This window comes from Sorex araneus, chromosome 1 (genome assembly GCF_027595985.1).
Source record: "Sorex araneus isolate mSorAra2 chromosome 1, mSorAra2.pri, whole genome shotgun sequence".
NCBI classification, from domain to species: domain Eukaryota; kingdom Metazoa; phylum Chordata; class Mammalia; order Eulipotyphla; family Soricidae; genus Sorex; species Sorex araneus.
The window spans coordinates 360,984,745-361,006,846 of NC_073302.1; the positions used below are offsets into that span (position 1 = coordinate 360,984,745).

Here is a 22,102-nt window from a genome sequence, read left to right on the forward strand (position 1 = left end):
CAGATTATACCCTGGCCCTGCTCTGCCCAGCCTCCTGACCCCCGGGGGTCCGTGTCCACAGAGCAGCCGGGAACGAGGAAGATGGGGAGAGGACAGCAGGGGGCTGCTGCCACGGCCCCTGGAGTCGAGGGCAGTGGCCAGCCCCAGGACCCGGCTCCAAAGGCAGCTTGCTCGGCCGCCCTCCTGACAGCAGGGTGGGCCGAGTCCGGATCCACCTCACCTCACCTCCCGGTGTGTCCTGGAGCAGCCCCAGCCCTGCTGTGTTGGTGTGTCCCCGGCCTGTGCTTCTGCAGACGGCGGCAGTGAGGAAGACAGACTAATGTTCTGGAGCTGGGAGCGCTAGGACGGTGGCCTCAGGCTCTCGCCTCAGGCCCCAGAGCACCTTTTTCCCCCTGGGCTTCATGGGGGTCTTCACTCTGTGTGAGGACCCAATCTCTGTCTTTTCTTCTCTTTCCATTCTAAACGGTTTACAGCAGGGCTAACGATCACATTTTCTCCCCTCCCCCGCCCTCTGCTCCTGGTCTGCCTCCCGTAACCTCGGTCTGTCGGCTGAGCCCAGGGTTTGTTTTCATTCTCCACCGTTCCTTCCCTCATTGTGTTCTCTCTATGCCAGAGATGAGTGCGATCTTTGTCCCTCTCTCTCTCTCTCTGATTTATTTCCGTGAGCACAACCTCCTCCCGCTCCAGCTAATGCTTCACGCAAGAGGCAAGCATTCAGCGGCTCTTCGAGCCGAGTTGTTTCTCTTTACCCCACTCATCCGTCATTGGGCATTTGGGTTCTTGCCAGACCTTGACTGTTGGAGCTAGGGCGGCCGTGCACATAGGTGTATGTGGGTCTTTTCAAAGAAATGATTGCGTGTTCTCAGGATGGATGCCAAGGAGAATTATTGCTGGGTCCTGTGGGAGTTCTATTTTTACTTTTTTGAGAGATCATGATACTGTTTTCCATAGCAGCGGAACCAGAAGACATTCCCAGCCTCTGTGAAGAGTATGCTATGTCCCACATCACCCCACCCCCCACTCTCTGTTGCTTCTTGTCTTCAGTGTCGGCCTTTTTCACTCGTGTGGGGCGCCATCCCCTTTTCTTATAAAGACTCTCCTTACACTGTATTATGGTCCTTCCTATGGCTTATTTTTAACCCAATTACCTATTTCCAAATAACTTCCCATGATTTGGTTCTGGGGTTGGCGCTCCAACATACGGGTTTTCAGCAACTCGTTTTATCCTCTGAGACCTCAGTGCCCCCATTTTGAGAGATGGCTGTACCCTGTCCAAAGTTGCATCACACCTGTGGAACCAGAAGCTGTGGAGATAGACCATCTCCAAACAGGAGAGGAGCCCCGCATTTCATGAAGGCCCACGTGTCCCCCAGTGAGCTCTGTCATGAGGTGATGCTGGCTTGTCAGCAGACCCATCACCCCAACACAAGGAAAGACCCCACTTTCCCCCCGACCCAGTGGGAGGTGCCTGGAGGGAGGATCCACCTGAGGCTGACATAAAGGGTCTCCCCACCTTCCAGTGCCCTTGATCTGGTTACAGTGGGGATCAGTATTTTAAATGTACTATATAAGCCTGTATATATACACTAATATATTACCTGGAGAAAAATTTGGGGGTTTGGGACACAGTTCTCGGGGCTCACTCCCTGGTCCATGCTCAGGGAGCACTCCTGGAGGGGCTCAGGGGATCATAAGTGGTGCTGGGGGTCAAACCTGGGTCGGCTGCATACAAGGCAAGTGCCCTACCTGCTGTACTAGCTCTCCAGCCCCTCCGAGGGAAAAGGTTTTTAAGAATCAAAGCTAATAAACCAACCCTGATATTTTATTATTTTTATAGCCCCTCTCAGAAATTGATCAATTCTTAAACCCCCTTTTTTTTTCACTTTTATAAACCTAGGGTGATCTGATGCCTTGGAAGCTCTTTTGACTTTTAAATCCAGAGTGGACATTCTCCCATGTTGTTAAACTGCTATAGATCTCCCCGAAGTGACACTGTTACCTTTCAATAGCTTTGTCTGTGGCCTGAGGTGGCTTCTGGGGGCACACTTGGGCTTCAGGACTTGGGTCTCCAAGGGGGGGGGGGGGCGGTGCAACCCATCTTGAGCATTTACTGACTCAGACAATGCCAGTGACTAACCAAGTTCCAATACAGACACTCCTGTTTAGAGAGACAGACGTGCTAGCATGAAAGGAAATGCAGAGCGGAACAAGGACAAACACTGTCCAAGAGAATGTTCCCTCTGGGGAAGGAATAAATAGATGGAAATGTCGGGGTGGGGGGCAGTGGCAATGATCTCATTTCAGAATGGGTGCTAAATTCATTATATTTACTACTCTACACAAAAGCCCATAAAGACAAAAATAAAGTTAGGCCAGGCATGGGCTAATGATGCCAAGGAGTCATGAATCAAGGTCTGTGGCTGATTAAATTGTGTGCCCCTGAGGTCCCAGTAAAGGCAAATGCACATCACGGTGAGAGATTTCAGGCAGGCTTTAAGTGAGTTACTTCTGCTTTATTCATCACTGAGGCATCTAACGGGGTGCATCTGGGGAGGCACATGAGGGGTTCAGGCCAGAGGGAAAATAGGGTCCAGGGGCTAGGGAGATAGCCCAGAGTGCTAGTGCATATGCTTTGCATGCTGGGAACCCTGGCTCAGTCTCTGGGACTCTGGGATCCCTCCAGCACCACTAGGAGCTATCCTCAAACACTGGAGTAGCCCCAAGTACCGCCACATGTGGCCCAGCAAATAACAGCAGCAAAGGAGGGTCTGAGTGGATTAAAGAATCCCATGAGGGGCTGGAGCAACTGTACAGTGGGTTGGGCACTTGTCTTGCAGGCGGCCGACCCAGGTTCAGTCTCCAGCATCCCATGTGGTTCCCTGAGCACCACCAGGAATGATTTTTGAGTGCAGAGCCAGGAGTAACTCCTGAGCATCATTGGGCATGGCCCCCAAACAAACAAAGGATCCCTTGCAATAAATCCCTAATCCAAACCATCCACCCCCACACCCCAGGGCTTTCAGTCAACAAGAAATGAGGAGAGAATGAGACCAGGCTGCCTCTAAGTCTCCGTTCCTTCAACGCACAGAGCCGCAGAAGGCTGTGGGGCGCTTGTTCCAAGGACCTGGCCCTGAGGGGTCACAGTCGAGCAGAGGACTCAGTAGCAGAGCCAGCCCCTCAGCGTGATGTGAGCCCAGGCACACCAGCCCTGGTGAGCACTGGCAGCAGCAGGAGAGAGCTCAGCCAGCTGGAGGCACCGGTGGCCTGAGCTTTCTTTAGAGCCAGTCGAATTGGTACTTTCGACTTGCATCCGGAGGGGTCGGTCAGAGAATGAGATAAACACCCACGGACTGTCCAAGCTTCAGGCTCTCCAGGGCAGCACTGAGTGAGCCCATGGTCACCCTAACATCACTCCCCGTCCAGGTTCCCAGCACGTGAGCCACTGTTTAAGTTGACAGACAGTAAGGACGCTTATTTAGCGCATCAGAATTCAGTAAGTGTGTGAAGAGCAGAGACTGGGGTTCATGTAGCCAATCAACGGGTGCCCTTACGATACAGAGCAAGGTCCTTACAGTTCTCTTCTATTTGTGTCCACACTGCCCTCTCCATCTGGAGACTCTAAACCAACTTATTGTTGTTTTCTGGACACATTTCTGCTGCTCTGTAATCTACTCTTTCCTGGGAGCATTTGTGCTGCCTGTTCCGATTTTAAACCCTAAGCTATTTTTTTGGGGGGCGGGGGTCACACCCAGTAATGCTCAGGGGTTACTCCTGGCTCTGCACTCAGGAATTACTCCTGGTGGTGCTTGGGGGACCACATGGGATGCTGGGAATCAAACCCGGGTCGGCCGCATGCAAGGCAAAGGTCCAACTGGCTGTGCTACTGCTCTAGCCCCCCTAAGCTGTTTTTGCCGGGGTGGTGATCCCCACCTTGGAGCTCTTCTAGGAGGTCCCATACCAGGCAATCCTGGCAGAGGGTGCTGCGTGTGCTAAGCTGCAGAGTGAGCAAGGCGCTCCAGGGGAAGGCAAGCTGCCCCAAAGGCAGCTCCAGCCAAGCCGGGCAGAGAAGAGAAGGTGGGGCAGATGCTCTGAAGATTCTTGGCAGTGAGCAGGAAGGTGGCTCTGTGGGGAGCCACTCTGGTGAGACTGAAGAGGATCTGAAATAGGAAAATCACTTCACCTGCCTGGCAGAGACAGGGAGCAGCGTCAGGCAGCTGCCAGCGTGCGGAATGAGGAGGTCGGGGAGGGGAGGACGCTGGCTATCTCCCCTGTCCCAGGGGAACTAGTGGGAGAGCACCTGGCCTGGGGACGCTGCCAGGAGCCACCTACAAGCCTGCATGTCCTCAGTGGCCCCCCAAGCCCACTGCTGGGTCCCGGTCTCTGTAGGGTGAGGAAGGGACATTCCAGAGACATGGCCCAGAGGCCGTTCTCCCCAACACCTTCCTCAGCTGATGCTGCACGCACAGTGACAGGGGCGTGTGTGATGTGCATGTGACGGTGCGACGTGGCATTGCTGCTCTGTTTTGGTGCCCATCACTGTGCTGTGCACGGGCTGACCCTGACATCTCTCTTTGCTCGCCGGCACCCGCCTGGCATGGCTGCGGCTGTGTCCGAGGTGAGCCGGGCCCCTGCCAACATGGAGAAGCTCCCGTAGGCCTTCCTGTCCCACGTAGCTGCCAACCTAGGCTTGTCCCAATGGCGCTGGGTACACACAAACCCAGGCACTGCTGCTCCCCCTGGCTCAGCCTGCTTCAGCCCAGCTGCCACCCCGGGATTCATCAATGGGTGGGTGGGAGCTCACTGAGGGAAGTTTCAGCGCTTCCCAGTGTCTTTCTGTCTTGCCCATTTGCAACCCCCAAAATTCCCTCCGAAGGTGCCCCACCCCTGCCCACGTGCTGCCTTCTCTGCTGCCTCTAGGATAACAGGTGGCCCTTGCAGCTAGTAACGAGAGCCAGGAAGTACCCTCCACCCTGGAAAACAGGGGACTCTGGTTCTGAGGGTCGGGATGCCACTCAGCTAGATTCTGGTCCTGCCTCTGTTTATCTCCCTTGGCCTGAGACTGGTCCTGACAGATCCCTGCAGAGGGACCTTCTTCATGGCGCCTCCCCATTCAGAGCAGTTCAGAACATCTCGAGTCTCCTGGCTGCTCCCCGCGCTGTTCCGCAGAGGGCTGCGTGTCCTGGTGGCACATCCGCAGGGGCTGCCCGGAGAGACTGCTCTTCCTTCTGTGGCCAGGAGCTACGGTGGCCTGGTCCCTCTCTTTCCTTGTACTGTCACCAGTGGAGACCAGGGGCGTAGGCCCTTGGCGCAGAAAGGAAACTGCTTCCCACTGAAGGGCGGCCAGGTGGACCCTGTCGGTCGTGTGGGACCCTCTGAGAAGGACTCAGATCGTCTCGGGACTGGGACTGGGACTCCACATCCACTCTGCTACTCTGTGCATGCCCACAGCTGCCCTAAGAATCCATATAGCCCGTACAGGAGGCAGAGAACATGCCTAGTCCCTGCGGCCAACCAGCCCTGGGCGCTCAGTGCTCCGCCCGCTTGCCTTACTTTGCAGCTCTGCCCGGTAGCAGCAGAAATATGGGGGCTGGTGAGATGAAGCATCCAAAGGCCGCTGGCCTCATCATGTCCACTACTCCCTGCCTAGGGCAGAGTATAGGCTGGACGTGGGGGTAGGTGGGGGTGGGGGCTCAGTCTTCTCCAGCAACTGTCTTCCAAGAAAAGGCTGAGGGACAGCTCCTCGCTCCCTGGGGCTTCCAGCCCAGCTGGGTCCGTCCTGGCTCGCCCTCCCTCTAAAGATAGAAACACGTACACACAGTGTCTTCCTACGCCTCTGCATCTCATAACTCACTGCCGGGCTCTCAAGGCAGGAGTGGCCTCAAGGAGCAGATCGCAGGAACAGCCTCGGGAGAGAGGGCAGGAGTCAGGGAAGCGCACAGGGGAGAGGCGGGGCAGGACCTGAAGCCAGCTGAGCTGCAGCATCCGTGTCCTGAGCCCAGATTCCGGCCTCTCCCCGCCCTCATCTGCAGCCGCCCCAGGTGCTCCCCAGGCAGGGAGACGCAGACCCTAGAGCAGGCAGTCCTGAGAGTGCAGACTGCTCACACACCATCTGTACATGCACCACCCACACGTACACCATCCACAAACCCCTCTCCACGTACACGCTATCCATGCATCCACACCATCTGTGTATGCACACCACGCACTCATATACCACACGCACCATCCACACACACCATTCACAAACCCATCATCCACAAACACACAGACCACACATACACACCATCCATGCATACACCGTCCACATATACACACTATCCACACACCACCCTCACACACATACACCATCCACAAATCCATCATTCAGATACATGCTATCCAAGTATTCATACCAGCCACATGCACACTGTCCACCATACACAGCATCCATACATATGTACCATCCACACACACTATCCACATATATATACCATCCATACACTATCCACATATACACACCATCCACACACATACCATCCACATATATACACCATCCAGCACACATCATCCACATATGCACACCATCCACGCACACTCCATCCCCTCACCACACAGACCCTACACGAGTGTATACCTGCTGTCCCAGGGTCCTTCCCAAGCCCTGAGGAAGAGACACAGGTTCTTCCCCCTTTCTCTTCTGAGCCCAGGGTGGTCAGATACAGGTGGGGGGGAAGGAAGTGGGGGGCGACTCCCTCAGCCCATTTTAACCCCAACTTCCCCATCTCACCAGCTGGCAGCACTATCTGTCCCTATCACAGTATCCTGGCCTCCTGGGATCCTTTCGGAAGTCGCCACCGGCCCTGCCCACTCGTCTCCCCAGCCTCCTCTCTCTGAAATCCTTTGCCACCCGAGGTGCCACCCCTGCTTGCCACTTGGTCTCATCAGATTTCTCGATGACACCCCACTTCCCTCCTCCATTCCCCTCCAGCCCTCTTCATCCTGGACTCCTGGACTCCCTGCCCAACCCTTCCAATCCTCCACCGGCGCCCCTTCTGTCCAGGAGCGCCCGCCCCCGCCCGCACCCTGGCTCTGGGTTTGGGGGGGCTGAGGGGGGTGCGGGGAGGGTGTTCAGCATTGCTGTCTGGGGCTTTGAGCTCTTTGCGCCTTGAGCCTCCGACGGGGGTCCCGCCTCCCTAAGCTCTCCCTGCCCGCCGCCCTCGTGCGCATGGTCCTGTCCCCGCCCGGGAGGGCGGACTGGGCAGGGCAGGGCCCGAGTGGGTCCAGTGGGGGCTGCAGGCTGGGCCCCGCCCCCCGGAGCCGCCATTGGCCGCGAGCGGGCGGCGGACTCGGGGCTCCGACACACTCCGCACTTCGGGGCGCCGCGCGCGCGGGCCCGCGCTGGGGTCTGGGGCGCGACAGGCGCGCACGGCTCGGCCCGGCCATGGACGCCGCGCTGCTCCGCAGCCTGCTGGAGGCCGGCTGCAGCCTGGCGCCCGCCGCGGGGCAGCTCCTGGACGGCTGGGGGGCGCCCCCGGACCCCGCGGGTAAGCGGCGCGCGCGGGAGGCGCGCGCGGACCGGCCCGAGCCCCGGGGCCCCGCTGACCCCCGCTTCGCTCTCCCCGCGCCAGGTTCCTTCTCCTGCAACACCACCTGGGACCAGATCGGGACGTGCTGGCCCCGGAGCGCGGCCGGCGCCCTGGTGGAGAGGCCGTGCCCCGAGTATTTCAACGGCGTCCAGTACAACACGACAGGTGAGGGCGCGGGCGGCGGCACCGCGGAGTGCGCCCCGAGGGATGGGGGGCGTGTTGGGTGCTCGTCTCTGCCCCGCTGGAGCCCGAGACCTCAAGGAGGAGGCGCCGCAAGCGGGAGCCCACGCAGGAGAGAAGGAAGTGGAGCTGCCCGCAGGGTTGGGGGGCGCGCAAACCTCCCCCAGTCTGTCCGCAAGGCACCTTCCCTGAGCGCTCTGCTCTCCCCTCCCTCCTTGCTCCCCATCCCCCATTTTGATGCGTGATGATAGCCATCCCTGGCAGAGGAGGATGGGAGGCAGGAAAGACGGGGTGAGCACTGGTATGGGGGGAGGGGCACGGATGCTTCAGGGCCAGAGGGGGCAGGGCCCTTTTCCCTAAGCTCAGGTCCCCTGCCTGCCTGCCCCAGGCTGAGTCAGGACGGTGGAGAGCTGCCCCAGGGAACATCCGAATTAGGACCCCTCTGCCACCTCTTCCTCCCTCTTCCTGGCAAATCCAAGGTTGCCTGCTCTGGAGCAGGCCCTGACAGGGACTCCTGGAGAGAGACAGCACCCCTGGGTGGGCGTTCCTTTCGGACTGAGGAGAGGCCGTGGTGGAGAGGCCGTGCTTGAGGGATAGAAGAACAGGGGTGCTCAGCTCTATGCCAGGTCTGAAGGCAGCCACATGGAAGAGTCTGGAGAGCTGCCCTAAAGCCCCCCATAGCTCCAGCCCTGCCCCACAACAGAACCTGCTGAGAACCACCCCCCAGGGGTGGGGGTGCTGTCGGCCTGAAGCAGGACTCCTGGAAGCATCCCATCACCCACGCTCCCACACGCACTGCCCTCCAGTTTGCACTGAGCCTTGCCCTGCTGGGAGGGGCTGGAGTGCGGCTGCCTGGACGCCCTGTGGCTGCTGAGGCTGGGGTGTCCCCTGGATGGACAGAGGTGGCCCTGGGGGCTGGGGCTGCTGAGGGAGAGTGACACCCAGGGCAGGGGCAGGGCACAGCAGCCGTCCTGGGAGGGAGGGAGCCGGGCCGGCCGCATGGAGCGGGAGGAATGCCCCTGTGTGCTTCTCAGGCCCGCACTACACAACCTGTCCCCTGGCTCCTGCAGGAGGGCTGGGGGGCTCTGATACTGGCTGCGCCTGAAGACCCAGTACTGAGGGGAGGGAATCTCTTAACCCATCTCTGGTGAAGAGAGGGAGCTCAGCTGGCCTGGCACTCCCTAAGGGCAGAGCCAGGGTCTTTTCTTTAAGGCAGAACCGGGCACAGTATTGGTCAGCAGTAACTCCATGCCAGCCAGGGCCTGGCACTGCAGCCTGGCTTGGATGGCAAAGAGAGAGTGGGGGGCTGAGAAGCGCAGTGGTGGGGGGGGATGCCTGGCAGGCTCCCAACCTGGAATCCCCCGGTCCCCAGAGCCCTCTGGGTATAGTCCTGAAGGCTCCAGGGACAGCTGGAGTGGCCCTGAAGGTCCCCAGTACCTCCGAGGTCGCCCAGGAACCCCCTCCTCCTGCCCTGCACCACAAGGACCGATCAACTGTGCACCCTCAGGCCTCCACACTGACCCATTAGTCCTGTGGATCGAGAATCACAGATGGGAAACCCAGACTCCTGAGGTCTGCCTGGGCGCCCTCCCCAAAGAAATGCAGAATGATAAATGCCCTGGTGGGGGGCTATGGGGAGTACTAAGGGGGCAGGGAAGAAAGGCTGAAGACTCCTCTGAGGGGGTTCAGAGCACCTGCCAGGAGCACTCACGGCACATCACTGGAGAGAAGCCGAGGGCCGGAGCGATAGTGCAGCGGGGCAGCCATTTGCCCTGCACACGACCCCTGGCATCCCAGATGGTCCCCCGAGCACCACCAAGAGTAATCCCTGAGTGTAGAGCCTTGAGTGGCCTGACTGAGCATCTCTGGGTGTGACCCCCAAAGCAAACAAGAGAGAATCTGAGGAGAGGGTCGGGGTGCCGCAGATGACCAGGAGCTAGTATGGGGCAGAAGGTGGAGCTGTGCGTTATGCCTCAGGCTTGGAGAGTTTCCCGTGGAACATAGGGAGGAGGAGAAAGATACAGACGAGACCAGATGCAGGATAGGTGTCGCCGTGGGTGCCAGTAGGGGGGGCCCTGGGGGCGCTTGTGAGTGGACACTCTAGAGGCGGGTGGGGAGTGGGGGGCACCTGCAGCAGCTGGGGGTGGAGTGGTGGTAAGAGCCACTAAAGGAGGTTGCAAGTGACCTTGAAGTTGGCCAGACAATCCTGGGGTGGAGTCGGGAGTGAGGCAGGGAGGCCTGAGGGAGGGGTTGGCTGGAAGGAGTGGGAGGGCTATGGGCCTGGAGCTGCCCAGACAATGCTGCCTGCCTAGGGAAACTCTCAGAAATTAGCTGACGGAGATTTGGGGTTTCCCAGCCAGGATCTGATTTGCTAACAGGTGTCGACTTTGGGAAGCCAGGTTAGAGCTTCCAATAGTGTCACCATTGATCAGAGATGCAGCAGTGGCGGCAGGGGGCGGGGGGGGGCAGGGGATGGACTTGCCTGGGTCCACACAGACCTGTGCCAAGCCAGGTGTCCCCTGGAGATCTTGCAGTGTACAGGCTGCTGTCTGTCCAGCTCCAAGCATCTGTAACCTCCCTGTCTCACATTTACTCACCAGACTGTGGACTCACCCAGTCATAGGCAGAGAGGTGGCCTTTCACCAGGGGAAACTGAGGCACCAAAACTCGAGTGACTTTTCCAAAGTCACACAGTTTGCAACAAAGTGAGGCTTGGAACCCAGGTTCTGTGGCAACGCTGTCGGGTTCACAGAGAAAGGATTTGTGGAAGGTCTGAGAATCGCTGGGCAGGCTGGAGAACCAGACCCAGCCCTGCCCCCGCCCCACTTGGGGCACAGCAGCCATTGAGGCCACCTCTTTCCATGAGTGGGTGCATTCGATACCTCTGGGCTGGGTGCTTGAGCTTTCTGTGGAGACTTCTTGGAGCTATCTCCTTGTTTGCATTTCCTGGGACCACCTCCCAGTTCACTAATTCCGTCAGGACAGATGCATGGGTGGCATGGGGGCTGCAGGGTGAGGAGCTGCCTTTCAGCTCTCGGATGGGGGCCCGGTATGGGGCAGAGTCTCCAGCTGTCTCCAGAGCCCAGATGGATGAAGGCGCGTGTCTTGGACTCCCGTGCGGCTTCCCCCTCTGTTCTCATGCGAAGGGCTCCCCCAGCGACTGTCCCCTCCCTGCCTTCTCTGGGAGGTGCCATAATGATATGGGCCCACCCACTGTCCTCGGCATGTAGGCATGGCTGGCAGGGGGAGCCTCCCACAAATAGAGGCCAGGTAGGGCTGGACACCTCTCCCCACACTTACACCGTGGGTGGGGGGCAGTGCTCTTCCAGGACCAGCCACGTTCATTCCTGCCCCCTGCTCCATGGCCCAACATGATCTCCACGAAGTGCTCTGTGCCCCCATTCCTCAGTTTCTCCAGTCTGCTTAAGTGTCGACATTTACCCCTGCCAGGCCTCCTTAAGGATAGAGGGGGCGCTGGAGGAATGGCACAGAGCTTGCATGCAGCCAACCCAGGTTTGATCCCTGGCACCTCATATGATCCCTTGAACATCACTGGGAGTGATTTCTGAACACAGATCCGGGAGTAAGCCCTGAGCGCAGTCAGTGTGCCCTCCCCCCCCAAAAAAAAAGGGAGTATAGCAGGGGGTCATGAGTGAAACTGCTTTAGAAATAGGAGCTGAAAGTTTGAGGAGTCCAAAATGACAGGCAGGCAGAGCTGAGAGCAGTACCCACACAACCCTGGCTTACATCCAGGGATCCCTCCCGCCGAGGGCTGGGTGGGCAGGGCAGCATCCCCGTGTCTCAGCCCTGACCTGACCTCCTCGGCCAGGTTGCTGGAGCCAGGGGGAGCACTACCGACCCCCCACCCCCCAGCACCCTCATGTGCTCTCAGCGTAGCAAGACCAGGAGGGAGCGCTGAAGCGGGCGCCAGTTGTCATTAGCTTTGTCTTCAGCCAAGCAGTGACAGGGGGTGGGGGGCTGACCTTGGGGACACACCAGGGTGTCTCCCTCAGTGGGAACCCGAGGTCAGCTTCGCCCTCCTTGGGGGGCTCCGGCAGGACTGAACGACCCATGCTCTCCCACATGCATCCCAGTGAGTATCCCCACCACATGGGTGCCTTGTCCACTGGGAAGACACGGACCATGAAGGCTTTTCCCACGAGAGGGGTGGAAGTTGGTCTGCGGCCAGAAACAGTACAGGGGTGAGGCACTTGCTTTTACTCGGCTGGCCCTGGTTCAATTCCTAACACCACCTATGAGACCCTGAGCCCCAGCAGGGGTGATACCTACATATAGAGGGAGGAGTAAGCCCTGAGCACCGCCAGGAGTGATCCCTAGGCAAAGTGGGAGGAGTAAGCCCTGAGCATCACCAGGTGTGGACCCAAGAAAACAAAAGAAAAGAAAGGAGAGAACAGGACAAGACAAGACAGAATAGAAAGGCACCAAAGATGCCAGCGCCCTAGGCTGCTCCCCTTGGCTTGCTCAGACAGAGGGACCCCTTGACACGGGCGAACGAGAGCGATCCCAGCCCTTCCAGTCATAGACGTGAGCGGCTGAAGCTCTTGGGGATGGAACTTTCATGGAAGCATCTGAGGAACCTGGGCTGGCGCTCCCTGGGAGAGAGACTGGGATCAGCCCGACCTCCCCTGCCAGGATCCAGGACCCTGCTCTGGATGCTGCGGGTTCGGGAGCTCTCCAAGGTCCTCTCTCTGACTCCTTTCACTTGGTGTGATACTCTGCACAGCACGCCTGCAGTGGGGGTGTGCTGCTGTCCGTGGTGCTGAATGTGCAGTCCTTTGCCCCATTCCTTCCCTAAGCTTGTCACCCCGCCTCACTTCTCTCCTGCCTGCAGGCACTTCTTGCCCTCGCCTCTCATCTCCTTCCCAGACGTTCAGTGGCCCACAGCTGCCCCCAGTATCACAGTGACTGGTCATACTGCCCCAAATGGGCCCTGGCACCTGTCTGCCCCACCTTTCCACTGAGAATCTCAGACAGCAGGGTTCAGCTCGGGAGCTTGTGGGTGGTCCTCAGATGCTCCACGGTGGCCTCAGGGCACTGCAGGTGCTAAGCAGAGTGAGATACCCCGTACATAAAATCCTTGGCCCACCTGAGGTCCTTAGAGCTTCACTTCACTTTACCCTTTCACTGTTTTGTTTTGGGGTCATCCCTGGCAGTGTTTAGGGGATCATGTGCATCCAGCACTTTGCACTATATTTCTAAAACCCTTCTTTTAAACTTTTCTTGAAAGGGGATATTAAGGCTCAGCAGGAAGAAGAAACTTAGAAGAAACCAAAGTCGCATAGTCAGAGAGAAACAAACTATAGGTAGAATAAGTATAGCACCTCATGTTTTCCCAGGCAGATGTCTGGACTATTCCAGAGAAAGCCTGAGAGACAAGATCTCTCTCTCTCTCTTTATATAGATATATCTTCTGTTTTATACTCCTAGTGGTGCTTAGGGGACCATATGGGGTCCTGGCAACTGAACCCAGGTCAACCATATGCAGAGCAAGTGTACTATCACTACAAGTGTACAGTACTACCCCTGTACTATCACTCTGGCCCTTCAGATCTCTTTTCAAATATCCAGTTAGGCTCTGTCTGGAAGGAGGATACTCATCACTTATTGCAGTGGGAACATTCCACAGGCATGGGCCACGGGGTGAGGGTGGGCAGAATTCGGGCCCCACACTTCTCTGGTCCTCCCTGCCTGCATCATCCAGAGTCTAATGCACCTGGCAGGCTTCACTGCACACCAGGGACATTGATCTTTCGCCCGGGTACCTGTGTTGTCGTGGAAACAGGCACCCACCTCACCACATCCATCCCGAAATTCTGGCCTGACCACCTCCCCTGTCCATACCCACACTCCCCAGGAGCCAGGGGAGGACGCTTCTGTCTAATTCCCTCCTGTCTGAGGCTGTGCCACAGGTCTGAGCTGCCTCATTATCTCCCCCAGAGAGCCTGGAACATCTGTCTCCCTGTCCCTGGGACCCAGTGTCTGGAGACAGAGCCTCATTCTCAGGCCTCTCCGGGTCCCACAGGGAATGTCCTTCCACCTCCATGTCTCCCATCTCAGACCCTGCGCTTCTAGACTGCAGCAGACCCAAATCCTTTTGGTTTAGTCCCACCTAGAACCCTGTGGTTTGTGTCTGAAAGGGGATTCAGCATCCCAACTTCTGCCTCCTTGTCTGTGCCCAAACCGCTTGAGTTTTTCTTTTCACTAGCAAAGAAAATAAATGCCGGGTGAATTCCAACATGCTTCAAACGGGGGCATTTGTGTTTCCAATAATGGATTGTAGCACAACTGTGGATGGTGAATTTAGTTGCAGGCCATGATCAATATTTGCTTACAAACTAAAGAGAATTCATGAGTGTAGAAAAGAAAGAGGGTATTCACTGTAGTCAAGATCAATTTTGCTTTATGAAACTGGATTCAGCAAAGCTGAGTCTTGGAGTCTGACCCCAACTGGATATGTTGTTGCATTTCAAGAGCAGGACCAGAGGAATCGGTTTCCTCAGAGCTGGGGAAGCCTCCAGAGGAGGTGGCGGCTGAGCTGGAATTTAGAGGTTGGCTGGTTTGGGGCCACACCCAGCAGTGCTCAGGGCCTGCTCCTGGCTCTGCATTCAGGGATCACTCCTGATGGTGCCAGGGGAACCATGTGGGATGCCAGGAATCAAACCTGCTTTGGCCTCATGCAAGGCAAGTGCCTTCCCTACTGCACTGTCTCTCCAGCCTGGACTGAAGCGCTGTGTTGTTCGGTGTGGTGGAGAGAAGAGCACCTTTCGTGGGTGGCTCCACCCAGGGCCTGGCGTGTACCACTGCCACTTGCCATGCAGACGGTGGAGTGGGAGCAGGAAGTGGAGGCGGTGATCTGCATGTCAGAGGCCTTGGACACCACTCCAAGGGGACTGGACAGAACTAAGATGCCACCTGAGGCATTTTGACAGAGATTGCCAGGTTGCTGTGGCAGCAGGAACAAAAGATGGAGTGAGTGAGAGGCCGAGGAAGAAGCCAAGAGGCAGGAGCTGAGGCGAGCAGTGGGGCCCTTTTCCCAATGAGCAGGGCAGGGCAGGCAGGCGCCATGCACAAGAGGCTCCCGTTTCTCCTCCCTGGACTGGGTCCAGGCCCAGGATTTGGGGGTCCTGGTACCGCCGAGGGGCAGAACTTCCTTGCGGTTGGCAGGAACAGGGAGTGAGGGAGTTCCTGATAAAGCCAACAAGGACAGGCTCCTAGGAACTCTGTGCCCTGCGGCAGGGAAGGTTTGGCTGACTGTCTCCTGACCCCTCCATCCAACCCTCACTCCCATTTTCAATCCCCCCATGAGAACTCATACTTGGGAAATGAAAATCCCGAGGAACTATCCTGATCAGAGAGACAGACTCTAGCACCTCAGGACAGCTCAGGCCAGGCGATGAGCAAGGACCAGGCCATTGGGATAGTGATGGACAGAGGGTTGTGGTTCAGTTAGATCAGGAGCTGGAAGGAACCCAGCTGGCCTTCCTGGAGGAAGGGGTCCAGCAAGTTGGCTCATCTGTGAACACATCCCCAGGTGATATATTTTTCTGTCCTTTGAACCACAGCCAGGATCCTGGTCTGACTTACTTTACATGGGCCTTTTGAGAGGGATTATCCCCCAGAGGAAAGAGGGTTCATTTCACCAAAGACACTTTCCTCCCATGAGAGGGCCACCTGGTCTTCTTCCCTCCCCTCCCCTCCCTGCACACGCACACACACACACACACACACACACACACACACACACACACACACAACCCTAGCCCACACTATCCTAGAGTTCAGCAATGTTGCTGATTCAAAGCATCACATGGGCACTCGATATCAGTGTGGCCTCCCGCTACAAGGCCTCAGAAGGAAGTCGCCAGGGGTCCTGAGATCAGCAGCCAGTCTCCTTACATCGGGACCACGTGCCGGAAATCAGGGCAGGAAAACCTGGGTCACAGCTCTGAGCTGAGAGAGGCTCTGAGCTCAGCGCCCCAAATTCAAAAACCACAGGTGCGTAGAAGGTTCGCCCATTGCTTCTGCTCCTTGGCGAGTGCTCCTGAGTAACCCCACAAGTGACGGAAGTGAGCATATCAGGTAACTTTCTTACTTCAGAACTCACTGCTTCCCACTACAATTGCGGCTTCCCCCACCAGCCCCGAGACTCTGGGCTCAGCAAGCTGTTTATCTTCAGTAGTTTCCTGTTGTCTATTGTTTTTGTTTTTTTTTTGCTTTTTGGGTCACACCTGGCGATGCACAGGGGTTACTCCTGGCTCTGCACTCAGGAATTACCCCTGGCCGTGCTCAGGGGACCATATGGGATGCTGGGATTTGAACCCGGGTCGGCCTCGTGCAAGGCAAACGCCCTACCCGCTGTGCTATCTCTCCAGCCCCACCTGTTGTCTATTGTTAAGGCTGAAAGAAAAATCCACAAGCCCCCGCCCACTGGCCAGTGACCACAGCCCTGGACTCCAAATTGCCCCCAGTGTGGAAAGCCAGCCGCACAGGGAGAAGACAGCCCCGTGGCACATTGCACAAGAGAAGATTCCTGGGGCTGCAGGCTGGAGGCTGAGGGTTGAAAGGTCGGGTGCAGGGTGCTGAGGACCGAGACCCTCACCACACAGGCTTCAGAGCATGAGCGTTCCCCGACCCTCTGCGTTCCCATTCCCTAGACCTGCACCACGTGTTGTCGCCAGGCATGAGCTCTGCGTGTCCACGCCCGTGTCACCTCTAGCTCCAACACATAGGCTGATTCTTGGACTTTCTGACCTGTCAGTCACGTGATGGTGTCCCCCAATCGTCCGTGCCTTAGGGCCAGTCGTGACTTCAGAGCTAGGGTGTGAATCCGTTACACATGTTTGTCTCTTTGGCACGCAGCTTCCTCTCTTTGAGTCTGCTTCCCCCTCGGAAATGTGGGCTAACAGTATCTGCTTACGGCATGGCCGCCAGGCTCGGGTGGAGACCCGTGTCTCTAGCGAAGCAAAGACAAGAATCCCTTGGGACATGGATGGAAAGAGGCTGGGAACAGTGTGGGCACATGAGAGGGGGCGCCCATCAGCAGAGGGATTGTGATCAGGATGGAAACTGCTGTGTTGAGAACAGGGACGCTGGGTCCAGTGTACAAAACCCAAAGTTAGGGGGGCAGAGAGATAGTACGTAGGGGAAGGCGTCTGCCTTGCACACTGGGGTTCGATTTGTAGCAACCCATCTGTCCCCTGAGCTCACCAGAAGTGATACCTGAGAGCAGAGTCTCTGAGCACCCCCAGGTATGGCTCCCAGAGAACAAAACAAAGCAAAACAAAATGTCAAAGATTACGTCTAGCATGTTTGGGGTGTCCCAAGCAGTGCTCGGGGGCTGGGTGCCATCCCAGTGTGACTCAGCTGACTGGACTCATGGTCTGCTCGTGCCCTTTGGTGCTGGCCAGGGTGCTCCTGGCCACCCCAGCAGTGCTCCGTGGACAGGGTCGTGCATGCATAGCCATGGCCCAGCCCTCAGACCCTCTCCCCGGCCTCTAGGGTGACTTTAGCCCCAGATGTGATGAGATCTGGCTTGAGCGCTCAGACGTGGCTGGTGTTTTGGGGCAAGAAAGGGTGAGAAGTGTGGCGTCAGCCGGGGCCTGGACACCGCGGGGTGCCCTTGAGAAGTGCGTGACCCTCCCGTGGGCTGGGGTGTTTTGCAGGGAACGCCTACCGGCAGTGCTGGGAGAATGGGACGTGGGCCTCGAGGATCAACTACTCAGAGTGCGTGCCCATTCTGGACGACACGGTGAGCCGCCTCGCCCGGGCCCACCCAGTGGATCGTGAGGGCCACGGGACGCTGTCCTTGTGCGCCCGTCCCACCTCTGCGCAGCCCTGCATGGGAGGGGCCCCGAGCTCAGACTGGAAGCAGACATCCCTGGGGATGGAGACACAGGAAGAGAGAGTGGAGCCAGAGCTCCAGGCCCCTCCCCAAATTCTCTTTGAGGCCTCGGTTTCCCTTCTGGCTTTCTGACTCCACATGGAAGCAGGGCAGCCCCCCAGTGCATATGCCACCTGCCCCATTCCTGACCCAGAATACTCACCCACCCAGTCTCCTTTCTCTCCTCTATGGGGCTGGGGGCTGGAATTTCCCCCCAAAGCAATGAAGATCCACAGGAAGACATCCAGCAGCCCAGGGGGGTAGTCTAATGAATGTGACCCCAACAGGCATGGCAGAGGGGAGGGTCCCTCTTCCTGCTGCACCCCTGCATGGCAGGGCCCCTCTTAGCAGAGGGGCCCGGTGGGGGACAGGGCAGCTCATGGCCTTTGCTCGAATCGCCAGCCCCAGGGACAGGACCCTGCGCACTCCTTCAGATGGGTAAGGGATAGAGACAGTGCCCCTCATGCTGCCCAGGGCGCCCCAGCCCCCTGAGGAGCTGCCAGAAGCCTCCTGTCTCCACAGACTCGCGCTGGGCGGGCTGGGCAGGGCTGGCACCATCACGCGGGGGTCCATGAACACAGACTCGGAGTTCAGCTCCCATATTCCCACCTCGGGGTTCTCCTATTCAGGTCACCCCATAAGCACATCTGGGGGTGCCCTTTGGCCCCTGAGTTCATAACAGAGCCCCCGGGAACATCTTGGCCGGCCTGCATTGAGATGCCCGCCCACGCATCTGTCTGTCTGTCTGTCTGTCCAGCAGAGGAAATATGAACAGCACTACCGCATTGCCCTCGTGATCAACTACCTGGGGCACTGCGTCTCCATGGCTGCGCTGGTGGCCGCCTTCCTGCTCTTCCTGGCCCTGCGGTGAGTCTGTCCCCCTCAGCCCCGCTCAGCCCCCCATGCCCCCACATTGTGGGGCAAAGGGTGTGGGGGCACCCTGGAGCCAAGGGGGCCCAAGAAGGAGGTGCCGGGGCCCCCTCTGAGGGCCGAGCTGGCCTGAACTCACGTGCCTGCGCGGACAGCAGGAGCCCTGCTCTCACCCCGGTGGGCCACTCACGGCCTCCCAGGGACCCCCTCCCGCCTCCCCCCTGGGCCCCAACAGGAGTATCCGCTGCCTGAGGAATGTGATTCACTGGAACCTCGTCACCACCTTCATCCTGCGCAACGTCATGTGGTTCCTGCTGCAGCTCATTGACCATGAAGTGCACGAGAGCAATGAGGTGGGGGGGAGTGAGGGGGGCGCAGGGCTGGGGGTGGGGCCGGGGGCTGGGTGGGGCGAGGCTAGGGCGGGGCCGGGGTGGGGCTGGGGATGGGCTAGGGCGGGGCTGGGGCGAGGCTGGGGATGTGCGAGGCCAGGTGGGGGGTGGCAGGGGCCGGACAGGGACGGGTGTGGGTCTCAGAGCAGGGGCCCAGACTCCAGCGGGTACCCACCCTCTGTCAGCACTGCCCCAGGACCTAGGATTGGAGCCTGCTGCATACACTGGCAGCTTCTCCAGCATGTGGATGTGTGTGTATGGGTGTATGTGGGGGGTTTGGGGGTGATGCCTCCAGGGCAGGCCTCAGGAGCACTGGCCTGAGCATCAGCTTCGTCCACCCTGCACCCCAGGGAATTCAGGTCCCCACAAAGATGCTCTGGGAGGAGGAGAGTGGGGTTCTCTGCTCATTCCTGAGCGGGCTCCGTCTCCCTGTATAAGTCTCCCCGGTGGGTACAGCGAGCCTCCACCCACAGGCCACCCCAGCTGCTGCCTGTCCACCCCCGACTAGCCTATGTGGTGCTCTATCCGGGTCATTGTCGAGCTGGGCACTGAGTGAGGCTGAGCACTGGCCCCACATTCCCGGGCTGGCTGCAGCCGAGCCGGAGCTCTGCCACTGGGCCACTTCCCTGGCCCCACCTCAGCAAGAGCCTGTTTCAGATCCATAGAACAGGGGTTCACAAAGCTGACCGGGTTCGATCCCCCAGACCCCATAGGGTCCTCCTCGCTCCTCCAGGGGTGATCCCTGAGCAGAGCCAGGAGGAAGCCGTGAGCACAGCTGGGTGTTGCCATCCAGGACAGGGCCGTGTAGAGCAGTGGGTGGGGCGTTTGCCTTGCACAGGCCTGGTCCCTGGCACCCTATACGGCCGCTGAGCACTGCCAGGGGGTGCCTGAGTGCAGAACCAGAGTAAGCCCAAGCGCGGCTGCGTGTGGGCCTGACAGAAGGGAAAAGATGTTGGCACTGAGCCGCCGCCTCTGCCTGAGCAAACTTGGAGAGGAGGCTGGAGCCCTGGGGAGGGGGAACCCTGGGGAGGGGGGCCATGCTGTCCCCGGGAAGCCGGGAGAACCTGCACCCAAGGATGAGGCGGGCCAGGGCGGTTCCACAGCTGCGCGGGGCCCGCCCCTCACTGGTCCTCTCCCTCGGCCGGCACCCCGCTGCAGGTCTGGTGCCGCTGCGTCACCACCGTCTTCAACTACTTCGTGGTCACCAACTTCTTCTGGATGTTCGTGGAAGGCTGCTACCTGCACACGGCCATCGCCATGGCCTACTCCACCGAGCGCCTGCGCCCCTGGCTCTTCCTCTTCATCGGCTGGTGTGAGGGTCCCCGGAGCTCCCCCCACCTGCAGCCCCTCCTCCTGTGGGCATGCTCAGCCCCATCCCTTGGTTTGGGACAGAACCAAGAAAGCTGACGGCACTTCCTAGCAGAAAAACCTCGGGCAGGGGCTGGAGCGCTGGTCCAGTGGATAGGGCACTCGCCGTGCATTCTGGTCTGGTTCCATCCCCGGCACCCCCTGAGCCTGTCAGGAGTGATCCCTGAGCACAGAGGCGGGAGTAAGCCCTGAGTGGTGTGCAGTGTAGCCCCAAAACTTGAAAAAAACAAAACAAAAAAAACAAACAGAAAGTAAGCAAATCGGACAGTTGCGTGTCCTCTCCTCTCTCTGACCTGGCCAAGGATGGCAGGAGCGGCCTGAGGGGGGTGGGGGGTAGATGGGCACCGTGTCCCACAGGAGGCCCCTGCAGCCGTGTCTATCCTCTTACAGGCATCCCCTGCCCCATCATCATGGCCTGGGCCATGGGCAAACTCTACTACGAGGACAAACAGTAAGTGGGCCGGGCCGGCCTGGGGGCGGCGCCTTCAAAGGCTCTGCGGTGCCCTGAAGACCAGCCCCCTGGCACCGAGGGGACTGTCACGGGTGCCATGGCGGCTTGTGGCTTGAACTGAATGAGGAGTCATGGTCTGTAAGCCCCCCAAAGCGTGGCCCCTCAGGCCCTTGGGGAAGCTGAGTCTGGAGCTGAGCCCACACTGGCGGAGTGTGGGTCTGCCTGGGGTGCAGCCCGTCTGGAGCCCCCTCCACTCCTGCCCCCAGCAGAGGCTGGGTTGTGAGGCACCGCCGGCTGGAGAAGCGGGCACTGTGTGGCCAGAGACTGGACATGCCCACGGGGCTGGGGGCGGGCAGGAGGCTGACCTCCTGAGAGTTTGTGAGTGCCCCATGGCAGGGAGCATTCAGCAGAGAGCAGAAGGCTCCTGGAAGCAGCAGGGCCGATGCTGCTGCCCATGGGATGCTCGAGGGTGGGCGGTAGGGGTGGGTGCAGGGTCAACTTTCTAGAGGTCCGGGAGGCGTTGCTGCTGGCAGTCAGCTTCGGGCCAGTCCGCTGTGCCCCCATGCACCTAGAGACTAGTGTCTGGTCTTGTGGGGCCCCTGGCCGGGAGAACGAGGCTCGGCTTGGGAGTGGACGGCACCCCACTGAGTGCCTCGGGGAGCAGGGGGCTGCGTGACTGGACCAGGTGGTTCTGGCCAGGGCTATGGGCCAGCCAGGGCCGTCAGCACCCCTGGCCTAGAGGAGGGATGCAGGAAGAGGGATGCACGTGGATTCGAGAACTTCCCTCTGTAGAGCGGGGTCAGACCCTGCTGGGGTGGGTCTGGGTGCCCGTCCAGCCCTGGGCTTGGGACTCAGGAAGGGTCTGAGCTGGTCCTGGTCCCCGTGTGTCACGCTTGCCCCTGTGTGCAGGTGCTGGTTCGGCAAGGAGCCAGGGGACCTCGTGGACTTCATCTACCAGGGCCCCATCATCCTCGTTCTCCTGGTAAGTCCCCCGGGGCAGGGGACCGTCCCAGCAGACGGTGGCCCCACATGTCCCCTGTACACACCACTCTGACATCCCTGCCTCTCCCTTCCCCACACGACATTCCCAGGCCCTGTCCGCCCTCTTTCTGTCTCTATCTATCTCTGTATCTCTGTCTCTCTGTCTCCGTCTGTCTATCTCTGTCTCTATCTCTGTCTCTGTCTCTCTGTGTCTGTCTCTCTGTCTCTGTCTCTCTGTCTCTGTATCTCTGTCTCTGTTTCTGTCTTTTTTTGTCTCTGTCTGTGTCTGTTTCTCTCTGTCTCTGTCTCTCTGTTTGTCTCTGTCTCTGTCTCTCTGTGTCTCTCTCTGTTTCTCTCTGTCTCTGTCTTTCTGTGTCTGTTTCTCTCTGTCTCTGTC

The 22,102-nt window shown here is 58.7% G+C and overlaps 1 protein-coding gene across 4 annotated transcripts in view; it reads left to right on the forward strand.

Annotated features, from left to right (window-relative positions):
* CRHR2 (corticotropin releasing hormone receptor 2) overlaps positions 1–22,102 on the forward strand; it is a 35,704-nt gene that overhangs the window by 7,632 nt on the left and 5,970 nt on the right. The window contains exons 1-8 of one of the 4 annotated variants that reach the window (XM_004604042.2): positions 7,374–7,523; positions 7,608–7,730; positions 17,429–17,514; positions 18,404–18,513; positions 18,752–18,869; positions 20,064–20,217; positions 20,664–20,724; positions 21,634–21,706. In XM_004604042.2, the coding sequence (XP_004604099.2) occupies positions 7,421–7,523; positions 7,608–7,730; positions 17,429–17,514; positions 18,404–18,513; positions 18,752–18,869; positions 20,064–20,217; positions 20,664–20,724; positions 21,634–21,706 (828 nt within the window). In that variant the 5' untranslated portion in view covers positions 7,374–7,420. Of the gene's footprint in view, positions 1–7,373; positions 7,524–7,607; positions 7,731–17,428; positions 17,515–18,403; positions 18,514–18,751; positions 18,870–20,063; positions 20,218–20,663; positions 20,725–21,633; positions 21,707–22,102 lie in introns of those variants that run through there. The other 3 variants (XM_004604043.2, XM_055137835.1, XM_055137836.1) reach the window with 3 other exon arrangements.